Genomic DNA, 13,029 nt, shown 5'->3' with positions numbered 1-13,029 from the left:
CGTTGAGTTGAAAAATGAATGATACAAAAAAATGGGAGAGGGAAGAGTATTTATTATGAAGAAAAATATATTTAAACGGCTGACATTAAGTTTGTAATTTAGAATAGACGGTTAGATTTATATCTACGTTATTAGGTCGATTTGTGATTTTTTCTATTAGACAAAAATATTTCAACTGACCGATATAATTTCCTTAGATTTTGGTTTGCGTTGTTTATTTTTATCCTTCATTTTAATTTTTCTTATTAAAAAAAAGATTTGTACTTTTATACTTCCTAGTTCCTACAATATCTAATACTTATTACATTTCTTTTTACACTTAATTTAATAGATGTTTAATATTAAATATCATTATTTTCACTAAACAAATAATTATAAAAATTACATATTAGAAAACTAGATATTGTAGGAATGATAGCCCGTAAAGAAGTGTTTTGAACATAAGATGAAAGTTACAAAAATGCGTATGCTGAAGTGGATGTGCGAGAACACATTGATGGATCGAATTAGGAACCAAGAGTTTAGAAACAAACTAGGAGTTGCTCCTAATTCTGCAAAAACGCATGAAAATAGATTGAGATGGTTTGGACATGTGTGCAGAGAGAACTTTCGACGCCCCAGTAAAGAGGATTGAAAGCATCATAATAGAGGGTAAGAGGAGTCGAGAAAGACCTAGAAGAACTTAGAATGAGCAAATAAAAGTTGACCTGCACAAGTAACACCTCTCTGTGAACCTGACCTGGGATAGGGGTAGTTGGAGGCGCCTTATCCTTTCGTTAGATTACTGATTTGCTCTTTACTCAATAGTCGATGTTCTTGTTCTTTGGCTTTTACTCGCTCTATTATTATTATTATTATTATTGTTGTTTCCTTTAATTGTTATTTTTACTTTATTTTATTTATATGTGCATTGTATTTATCTTTTTATGTTTAAGGGTCACGCCTAGGCGATACAGTGCAAACCTGCGAAGTCGGCTTTAGCCTCACTCGGCCCTAGCCGTTGCAGAAACTGCTCTTATTCTTTCTCGAGTCGAGGGACTCTTTAGCCACGCTCTTCTTTTATGGGTATGAGTAGGCGCCGTTCTTCCCTCCCAGACCTTAAACATAGTTTTTTATGAGTGGGATACACTGGGTATAATGATGATGATGAGACATATTAGAAAACTAGATTATGACGAAAAATACGAGATCTAATACTACTATGTTATTTTTTATGCATGAATCAGAATTAGTGAAATAAGATTGAAGATGAATGTGATATTATTAAAAATTACATAATTTTTTTTTTTTGAATATTTATTAAAAAAATTTGTGAATAATATTTATATAAAATTTAAATTCACATGTAATCGAATTTAATAACTACTGATAATTGACTTAATTTGAATTAGAAATAAAATTGACTTATTCTTAAATATTTACCGCCCTTTCCCCGTTAATCTTGATTGCCAAATTTATATTTTTATATAACCTCTTTTTCTATTGGACTAGAATCTGCAACTTAGCGATAAATTTTTTGTTTACGTAATTCAGAAAGTATTTTATATTAAATATCTTTATTTGCACTACATAAATAATTTTAAAAATTACATATCAAAAAACTAGATTGACGAAAAAAAATATTTCATATGATTATTATTTTTACACATGAATCGAAATTACCGAAACAAAATTAATGATGAATAGTGTTACATTTGAAATACAACAAATATTATAGAACGATAAAGTATTATATCATCCATATATATTAATATACAAATTATACGGAAGATATTCATTTCTTATGTTGATGCGAGTTCCAAACCTATGTCATCAATGATTATTTTGAGACAGTAAGTAGACTAATTAATATTAAAAATATCACTAATCATTTTAAAATTCCACTTTTAAGTTTATAATTATTAATTTTAATATTGTAAGTGATTTTTTTAAGGTAAATAATGAGTATTTTAAAACGGTTAATTTATATAAGACCAACCCAATAAAAATGTGATACCCCATATTTCACCTTTAAATGGATTGATAGACCACGCATAAGTTATATCAACAAGGTGCATCTATTTTTCGTGGGAGCACATTTGTTAAGATTCCAAGTTAAGCGTGTTTGGAGGGGTGCAATCTTAGGATAGGTGACCTCCTGCGAATATTTCTCGGATGCACATGAGTGACGTCAAAGTGCACAGAAAACACTTGTGTTGGTATGTGAGGTCAGTCTACAGTTTACATGGGTAATCATTGCGTCCAATAGGCAGCAGTGTTACAAAAATTGGTTCTATTGTGAGACAATTTCTATGGGTCGGCTTATGTACATTTAATGTGTTAAATTAATCAATTACCTTTTTAAACTGATTCATTATAAAAATAAATAATTATATATATTTATCTCATTGTAAGACAGTGTCATACAAAACCATCAAAATTAATCCAACAAAATGATATCAAACTAAATTACAACATCATGCTAAATTTGAGATTTACTCCAATTAAAGACAAATTTATCAAAACCTTTCATGACTTATTGCTTTTTGTTTTTCATCTTTTGCCATACAATCTCTAGTGCATGCATATTCTCCCATAACCACAAAAATAAAAATAATCATTGCAAATATTATCAATATTAATATTTTATAATATTAAATTTTTAGAATTTTTTTATGTATAATTAAAGATATTAATGATTGAATCAATGTATTATAATTTGAATCAAATATTATCAATGAATTAAAGATAATAAGGAAATGGTTAAATAAAAAAAAGGTTTGAGAGAGAGTAATAGTTTAAATAAGTTTGCGACGGAAGGAGCATGGGTTTAAATTAATTCTATAATCTAAAATGATGAGTTTATAGCTACAGATTACAATTTGAACCGTTAAAATTCAAAACTAAATAAGATCTAAATAACTACTATAAACGTCTAAATTTTAAAATTGTGGTGTTAATTTCATTAAAGTAATTATTTGAATGATTAATTTAACTAAAAACCCCTAAAAATTTCTTACAAAATATTATACGCCTGGTTTTTGGCTTTTTTTTTTCTATAAGATGGTTAGCATATATAGCATAATCCTAAGTCCTAACTCAGCATAAAGTTTAGCTTATCAATAACCGCCAACAACAAACAATTGACTTTTTATTCCATGGCTAGCCTAAACTTTACCTTATAAAGTATGGAAAAATTAATCAAAATATTTACATGGAGTAAATTCACATAAAATCGAATTGAATTAAATAGAAAAATGAGGATTTTTAAGAAAAGTGTTAATAAATAAAAGGCGAGAATAAAAACTTTAGATGAAATTAAAGAGAGTTAAAATGTATAAATTATATTAAAAAAGTGGTGAGCCATTGTAAAATATAAAAATAACTCAAATTTAAATAAAAAATAAAAAATAATTTAAATTCAATGGGACAGATGCAGGAGTAACTACTAATTTTGACTTTTTTGAAATAGAAATAAAATCTAACCGTTAATCTTGATTGCCAAATTTATATTTTTATACAACCTCTTTTTCTATTGGACTAGAATGTTTGAACTTACGGATAAATTTTGCTTATGTTGTTAGTTTTTGTACTTTTAATTTGATTTTTAAATTAAAAAAATTATTACTTTTATACTTCCTCCAGCACCTACGTAATTCAATAGATATTTTGTATTAAATATTTTTATTTTCACCAAATAAATAATTTATAAAAATTATATATTAAAAAAAAATAGATTGTAAGACGAAAAAAAAATATCTCACATGACTATATAACTATATTATTTCTTACGGATGAATTGAAATTACCAAAACAAAATAAATAATAAATAGTGTTACTATTAAAATGTAAAAAATAAAGTATTATATCATCCACCCATGTTAATATACAAATTGTTCGGAAGATGTTCATTTCTCTATTGATGCGAGTTCCAAACCTGAAACCTATGTCATTATTGAATTTTTTGAGACATTAAGTAGACTAATATTAAAAATAATCACTAATCATTTTAAATTTTCACTTTAAGTTTATAATTATTAATTTTAAGATTGTAAATGATATATTTAAGATAATGATTGTTTATTTTAAGACGCTTAATGTATGTATAAGACCAATCGAATAAAAATAGTTTTATTGTGAGACCATTTCTATGGGTCGGTATATGTAAATTTAGTGTGTTAAATCAATGACTGACATTTTTAAACTGATTAATACAAATATAAACTAATTATATAACAAAAAAATCTCATATGACTATATGATTTCTTATGGATAGATCGAGATTACCAAAACAAAATTGATAATGAATAATGTTAACATATTATTAAAATGTAACAAATATTATAGAATGGATAACGTAATATTTCATCCACCTATGTTAATATACAAAGTATACGGAAGATATTCATTTCTCTATTGATGTGAGTCCCAAACCTATGTCATTAATGAATGTATTTTATAAAAAGTTAAAGTAGAAAAACTTAAAGTGGACAAACAAAACGAAACGAAGAGAATATTATATTAAAATAAAATATTACTATATTCTTATAAAATTTCAAAACTAATTAAAATAAGATATAATTTTATAAAATTATCATCAAAATATTATGATAATTTAACTAAATTAATTGTTTGAATGGTTTAATTTAATAAAAAGGCCTTAAATTTTTTACAAATTTTTAGACGTTATTTTTTGACTTTTTACTCACGAATTAGCCTAAACTTTAGCTTACAAAATAAATATCTAAATAACTAATATTGAAAAAGTATTCACAATATTTACATAAAATTTGAATTCACATAAAATCTAACTAACTAACTGCAGCCCCCTCCTGCATTCTCGCTTGATCAAATTTGAATTCACATAAAATCTAACTAACTAACTAATTTGAATTCATGTATATTTAATATGTTAAATTTATCACTTAAATTTAAAAGTAATTATATAAATTTATTTTATAATGAGACGATCTTAATAATAGAGAGTATTTAAAAAGAATGATCACTCAAATTATATCATGTAAAAGTATTACATATATTTGGATCATAAACATCAAAAGGTATTATTAACTGCTAATGAAATTTGAGGACGTCCAATAATAATTTGATCTATGGGTCGGCTTATGTACATTTAGTGTGTCAAATTAATCAATTACCCTTTTAAACTGATTAATTATATAAATAAATAATTATATAAATTTATCTCATTGTAAGACAGTCTCGTACAAAATCATCAAAATTAATCCAACAAAATGATATCAAAAATTAGTTTTTACACCACCACCGTGGGATTTGAGATTAATCTAACTAAATTACATCATCATGCTAAATTTGAGATTTACTCCAATTAAAGACAAATTTATCAAAACCTTTCATGACTTATTGCTTTTTGTTTTTCGTCTTTTGCCATACAATCTCTAGTGCATGCATACTCTCCCATAACTACAAAAATAAAAGTACGACTGCAAATATTATCAATATTAATAATTTATAATATTAAATTTTTAAAATTTTTTTTATTAATAATTAAAGATATTAACAATTGAATCAATGTATTATAACAAGTAAAGTAAAGTAAAATTTTAACAATAGAGAGTACATAAAATGAATAATCACTTATATTATATTATGTAGAAGTATTACATGTATTTAGATCAAGAACATTAATGGGAATCCCTAATACCATTCGAGGTTGTTTTGATAGTAATTGGATCGAAATATTGACGTAGATCAAACACGGGCAGCTCAAATCGACAAAGAGGGCAAGATTGATTTTTTTGCACCCATCGAACAATACAATCTTTGTGGAACAAATGTTTACAATCTAACTCAAAAATCAACTTTCCATCTTCTGTGGTATCATCTTTGAATTCATCGAGACAAATTGCACAAGTAGTCTTCATATTCTTATCGTGGAGTTTTGCTTTCTCAAATGCCGTGAGAGCCATCGTACATGTGGGGGAGATATCATTAGAGATTAATAACAGCTGCTCAATCCATTTCCTTGCGATTTCGTTGTCTATGTTGTCATCCTTAAAAACCCATGTAACTTCTTGACGAATATATAAATCAATAGAGTGATTGTGAACTTTATTAATCGGGTCTTCGTCTTTGTCGAGTATTTTAATTTCCTCGATCAAACAATTCACAAAGGAGCGTAATTTTTGCATGTTATAATCGATGGTTGCTTCAAGGAAATTGTACGTATGCATTAATAAGTCACCAAATTCAAACTCACAAATAGGACAAAAGGGATCAAAAGATGGACATCTAACTCCGTAGACATGTACAACACGAGGTGATGTTATGAGTTTTTTGCCGTTCGATAGACGAATAATATGTCTACGGTATAGTTTGATTGTGAATTGCAAATTTAGTGCGTGATCAATGGATGAAGGTTGCGAGTCATGGTGGCATAAAATATGTATTATAGCCATGATAAGAGAGTTAAAGAAAATAATTCACGTACTTTTGTGAGAGAACTTATGGTTTTATGAAAAAAGTTTGAGAGAGAAACAATAATGGTTTAAGTAAGTTTGCTAGGGAAGGAGTATGAGTATAAATTTAAATTAAACTTAGAGCCTAAATTGATGAGTTTATAGCCATAGATTACAATTTGAACCGTTAAAACCAAAACTAAAATAAGATCTAAATCTAGAAACTAAATATATTAATATATTTTTTATTAAAATAAATGCTATAAAGGTGATCTAGATCTTAAAACTAAATATAGTAAGATATAGTTTATAAAATTTTCTAAAAATAGTGGTACCGTGTTAGTTTCATTAAATAAATTATTTGAATGATTAATTTAATAAAAAAACCCTAAAATTTTCTTACAAAATTTTATTCGCCTGTTTTTTTGGCTTTTTTTTCTATAAGAAGTTAGCATATAATATAGTATATCCTAACTCATAGCATAAATTTTAGCTTATAAAGTATTGAAAGAGAATTCAAAATATTTACATAATTTTTTTTTTTGAATATTTACATAAAATTTAAATTCACGTAAAATCTAATTTAATAACTACTTATAATTTACTTATTTGAAATAGAAATAAATATCTAACTAGCAATTGACTTATTCTTTGATTTTTATGCTCTTTCTGCTTGAATCAATCTTGATTGCCAAATTTATATTTTTTTACAACCTCTTTTTCTATTGGACGAGAATGTTTCCACTTACCCATAAATTTTGCTTGTGTTTCGGTTTATGTTGTTAGTTTTTAAACTTTTAATTTTATTTTTAAATTAAAAAAAATTTATTACTTTTATACTTCCTCCAACACCTACTAAGTATATACATTTCTTTTTATACGTAATTTAATAGATATTTTTGTATTAAATGTCTTTATTTTCACTAAATAAATATAAATAATTATAAAAATTACATATTAAAAAATTAGATTTTAAGAAAAAAAAACAATATCTCATATGACTATATGATTTCTTATGTATAGATCGAGATTACCAAAACAAAATTGATAATAAATAATATTACTATTAAAATGTAACAAATATTATAGAATGGATAACGTAATATTTCATCCACCTATGTTAATATACAAAGTATACAGAAGATATTCATTTCTCTATTGATAATGTGAGTTCCAAACCTATGTCATTAATGAATATTTTGAGATAGTAAGTAGACAAATATTAAAAATAATCAATAATTATTTTGCTTGTGTTTCGCTTTATATGTTTTAGTTTTTGTACTTTTGAATATATTTTTCAATTAATTTTTTTTTATTTTTATACTTCCTCCAACACCTAATATTTATATACATTTCTTTTTACACGTAATTCAATAGGTATTTTGGATTGAATATATTTATTTTCACAAAATAAATATTTATATAAATTATATATTAAAAAACTAAATTTTAAGACGAAAATAATAACATCTCATGTGACTATATTATTTCTTATGTATGAATCGAAATTACTGATATAAGAATGTAACGAGTAATATAAAGCAGAAAAAGTATTATATCATCTACCTTTGTTAACATACAAATGATACGGAAGATATTCATTCCTCTATGGATGCAAGTTACAAACTAAAGTCAAATGATTATTTTGATACAATAAGTAGATTAATATTAGAAATGATCGCTTTAAAATTATAAGTAATTATTTTAAAGTTTCATTTTAAGATTATAATTATTATTTTTAAAATTATAAATAATCATTTTAAGGTAATGAGTGATTATTATAAAACTGTAAAGGTATATAAGACCAACTCAATAAAAATAGTTTTATTATGAGACCATCTCTATAGATCGGCTTATGTATATTTAATGTGTTAAATTAACCACTAATTAATTATAAAAGTAGACTAATTATATAAATATATTCCATGGTAAGACAGTTTCGCAAAAGACGAAATAAATTAATTTAACAAAATGATAGCGAAATCAGTATTTCACTTCAGTAAATTTGTGAACACAAAAACCAAACCCTTTCATTTCACACCCATTCCATTTCAGTATTTCACTTTACTCCCTCCTTTCTCACTCACCCATTTCCTCCTCCCACCAAAAAATGCAACTCCCACACCCAAAAAACTCAACCAAAAACACCCACAAAAAACCCAAACACAAACACCCAAATTCCGATCAAATTCCCCAATCAACCCCCAAATCTTCTCCTTCAATCTCATTCAAATCCAACAATGAAGTAAAACCCCTCAAATTCGGCGGCCAATTCATCATCAAATCCTTCACAGTTCGTCGTTCTCGTTCATTACAACTCTCTTTACTCCTAAATCTCTCCCCTCCTCAACATTTCCCTTCAACAATCACTTTCCTCCCTTCAAATTTCACCATTTTAGCCCACCATGCTTGGCATACCTTAACTCTTGGGTTAGGTACCAAGAAATCTAAGGTCATTATCTTTGTTTTTGACTCTGTTACTGCCAAATCCACCGTTGATTTAAAATGGCCGGTTGAGATCGCTTTAGGTGACGTCAATAAACGGTTGATTCGGGGAATGGACGGCTGGGATTTTGCAAGGTTTAAGTTTAGAAAAGGGTGTATTACTTTTTATGTGTTTGCTGTTAGGAAATGTGGTGAAAAAGGATTCCAGTGTGGTGAAGACTTGCGTGTTATCCTGCACTCGGTTGTTGCTCTTAATGATTTTCTTGATCATACGGCTATGCTTGCTTTGCCTAATCAAAGATCCATCAATTTTTCTTCATCTAATACTACTACTCATCATCCTGTTGCAGCGCATTGATTTTATTTATTTTTTTGGTCTAGATTATTTGGGGAAATTTTGGGTATATATGTATTTTGTGCTCTATTACTAAAAATAATTAAATTAGAGAAAACTTTTAAAATTTGTTATTTTGATATTGTATTTTTTATGTAATTTAATTGTGTTTATTTTCTAATTTCTTAATATACTTGTTCCATTTCATAACACTTTATACTGGATGTGACGTGTTGTGTGGAAAAATGTCAATATTAATAGCGAGTATTATGAAATGGAGGAAGTATTTTTTAACGCTAATTCTTAAAGGAGACGGTCTCATAATAAAAGCATTTCTATTGGGTTGGGTGACTTATGTACATTTAATCTATTTAAAAATGTGGATGTACATGTAAATAACAATTATTTAAAAAAATTAGTAAATCACTCATGTTATCCTACTTTTAGGAGGGCCTTCTAGAATTTTATTTTGTGTTTTTTTTTTTTGTTTATTTTAATTTTTTATTTTATTTTTTTGAATCGTTGTTTAGTATTTTCTAATTAAAAAATAAAAAATATTTCTTTCGTTTTAAATTAGTTGTAACATTAAATAAAATTGACACTATTTATTTATCCCTTTTAATTTGTGATTAGTTTTTAATCTATAGCTTAAAATATTAATTTTATAACTTTTTATTATTTGTAATTAGAGATATTAAGAATTAAATTAGGGCATTGTAATTAAAATATTTATTTTTATAATTTTTTATTATTTGTAATTAGAGATATTAAGAATTAAATTATACTCCCTCCTATTCAGCTGAACTGTCCCATTTGACTTTTCACACTTGCCGAGGCAACATTTTAACTCTTAATATCTCAAATTATGCTTAATTAAAAATTATAAAAAGTTGATATTAATAATCCTTGTATTGAGACAAATCAAACAAGATCCCATATGACTATGTTTTAACTTATAGATTAAGAGTAAAATACAAATTAAGAGTGATAAGTGAATAGTGCCAAAAAAAAAATGGGACAATTCAGCTGAATAGGAGGTAGTAACATTTTACTGATTGAAAAAGGAAGTAAATCGGAACTAGGAAGCATACAAATTGTATTTGTTCGTTAGAAGAATCCGTACGGACTACTTATATAAAAAGGGGAAAATTATTTTTTTTTTATGTGGAGAGAATTGAAAGTCTGTCGGTTGTATCAAAATTAATCATTCTCCATTTTTCTTCATGTTAAATGATGGGATTATATATTGATATTGTTAATTAAATTATTTCTAGTGCTTAATTTCTTGTATCATTGAATTAGGTTTACATATTTCTCTTAAAACTTTTATTGATATCTTTGAATTTGGAATTTTCTAATTTTTAAGCTGACAAACACCTGAGTTGGTAAAAAGATTAATACTACTATAAATACTCTACTCTTTTTGGAAAATAGGATGGGAAATACAATAAAATAAATATAAAATATAAAAAACTCAAAACAATAAGGTTATTTGCAAATAATCACAAAAGACAAAATATATATAATATTAAAATAAATAAAATAAAATACACTAATTCTTAAAATGAGACGGCCTCACAGTGAGATCATCTCTATTAGACTGCCTCAATATGTATATTTTGTCTTAAAATAATCACTTATAATTTTAATATAATTAATACTTTTTATAGTCTTAGAATGATTACTTATACCCTTTAAATGATTACTTATGATTTTAAAGTAATCAATTGAAGAAATAAGCTATTATATGGACCCGTCTCATGATGAGACGGTCTCATACAAGACGAGCTGAATAACATAAAATCTCAAAAGTCCTCCTATAAAATAATTACACATAAGACTGATTTACTAATTTTTTAAAAAAATCAACATTTACCTATACATTTACCATAAAATAATATATTTTAATGTCTGAATCGGATATAAATTTTAAATTTTATGTTATATTAGATTATAACATAATAATTTCTATATGATAAAAAAATTTAAAATATATTATATTTTAATATATAAAATTTATTTTATCCTTATTCAGAAAGTGTTTGTGGAGTTTGCATATTCTATCAATTAGATGCATTTTTTGTGTTTCTTTTGATATAAAAATAAAAGACAATTTTAGAAGAAGACATAGTAATTGCTTAATGCCACCATTCTATCTCTTTTAATAAAGCAAACAAATGAATTGGAATAAATTACCCGGACAAAAAGCAATTATCAAGCCTTTCATGTTTGTGAGATGTTTGATGTTTAAGTTTGCATGTGTTATACTTTTGTCTTGAAGCATGAATGAGAAACTCACTTAAATTTAACTCAATATAATTATTATTTGATTAGCCTTTGTTTCATGTCAATCATGTACGATTTAAGCAAGTTTTCTATAATGTATTGCGGGATAATTAAGTTTTGTTTCAGTTGAAATAAAGAATATATTTCTTACATAAGTTTATGAGTTTGATTATGACTTAACCCTTCTTATATCATAGTCTGTGGTGTAATAGAAAAAAAAGCTTTTATAGTGTATTTTGTGCTTTCTTCTTTCTCTTTTTCTAATTATTTCATCTTTGCTCGAAAAATTTAATTTTATTAGATTAATTCTTTGAAAAAAAAATTTCTCAGTTTCACGCTTATGTTGTATGATGCAGACTTGTAATTTCAGCTTTCAGTAAATCCTTTTCGTTTGCATATATGTCTATTTTTGGGGAGTTTTATAGACCTGAGAGACTCTTTGGCCGTATTCTCATTTATGGATATAAATTGCCGCTTCTTCCTTACCTAAATTCTGCTCATAGTCCCTATAGACGAAATACACTAAATTCAATGATAATAATAATTATTTTTCTCGGTAACATTCAAACTTCCATTTTCACATATTATCTCCCTTTTAACTGCTACTTCCTCCGTTCTAATTTACTTGCAACGTTTGTTTTTTCACGCAGTTTAATGCATTAATTCAATTCATAATATCTTTAATTATAAATAATAAAAAATTATAAAAATTTGATATTAATAATCTTTCAATGAAATGAATCAAACAAAATTTCACTTGACTATATTTTAACCTATAAATTAAAAATTATTGAGGAATTAAAATTAATGAATAAATAGCTTATTTTTACAAATGTTGCAATTAATTTTGAATAAAGTGACTATTATATAATCAAAACATAATGTAAACAATACATGACATTCCTAGAAATAGGTGAATTGGAATAGTTATAATAATACCAAGATAGTACAGTATCCGTATTTGTCCATTTCTCCTTTGTTCTTTCATTCAATGTTTTTAACCAAATTTTGGAACGATTATAGATTGTTTTCTCTTATATACACAACGACACATACATGTCTGATTATCTCATTCGTACAAACATAATATTTTTTACGATTTTTTTATAAGGTAGGCGGAAGAAAGAAGAGGCATTGCAATTCATTAGCAAGCCAAAATAGTTAATCGTTTACGGTTTCAAATTTTTAGGGTCTAAAAACTTTATTTTTCGTATACAAGGTTGATATTAATATTAATAAAAAATTTAGATATAAATTTTCCTTTTTGCTAAATGATTACTCATTTGTCTTGATATAATTGAATAGCAAGAAAAAGGAGGATTTTTAAGAAAGGGGTAATACATGAACAGAGAGAATAAATTGTGTGGATGAAATTAGCAGAGAGTTAAAATATATGTATGACATTAAAAAAAGTGGTGGGTCATTGTCTAAAAATAGATATGATACAATTTAAGTGAGATGGATCAAAATGAAAATGCTTCAAATTCAATGGGAGGGATGAAATATAAGTTATTATTTTTTTTTTTATCAAAATAGTTAAAATATCAA

The 13,029-nt window shown here is 25.9% G+C and overlaps 1 protein-coding gene across 1 annotated transcript; it reads left to right on the top strand.

Annotated features, from left to right (window-relative positions):
* Positions 1-8,394: 8,394 nt before the first annotated feature.
* On the top strand, positions 8,395-9,557 carry LOC130802712 (uncharacterized). Its single transcript, XM_057666749.1, has one exon. The coding sequence runs from the start codon at positions 8,527-8,529 to the stop codon at positions 9,217-9,219; it is 693 nt and encodes a 230-aa protein (XP_057522732.1). The 5' UTR covers positions 8,395-8,526; the 3' UTR covers positions 9,220-9,557.
* The last annotated feature ends 3,472 nt before the right edge of the window (positions 9,558-13,029 follow it).

This window comes from Amaranthus tricolor, chromosome 16 (assembly GCF_026212465.1).
Source record: "Amaranthus tricolor cultivar Red isolate AtriRed21 chromosome 16, ASM2621246v1, whole genome shotgun sequence".
Classification (NCBI taxonomy): Eukaryota; Viridiplantae; Streptophyta; class Magnoliopsida; order Caryophyllales; family Amaranthaceae; genus Amaranthus; species Amaranthus tricolor.
Note: the sequence above shows the minus strand (reverse complement) of the source record. Positions and strands in the feature narration are given on the sequence as shown.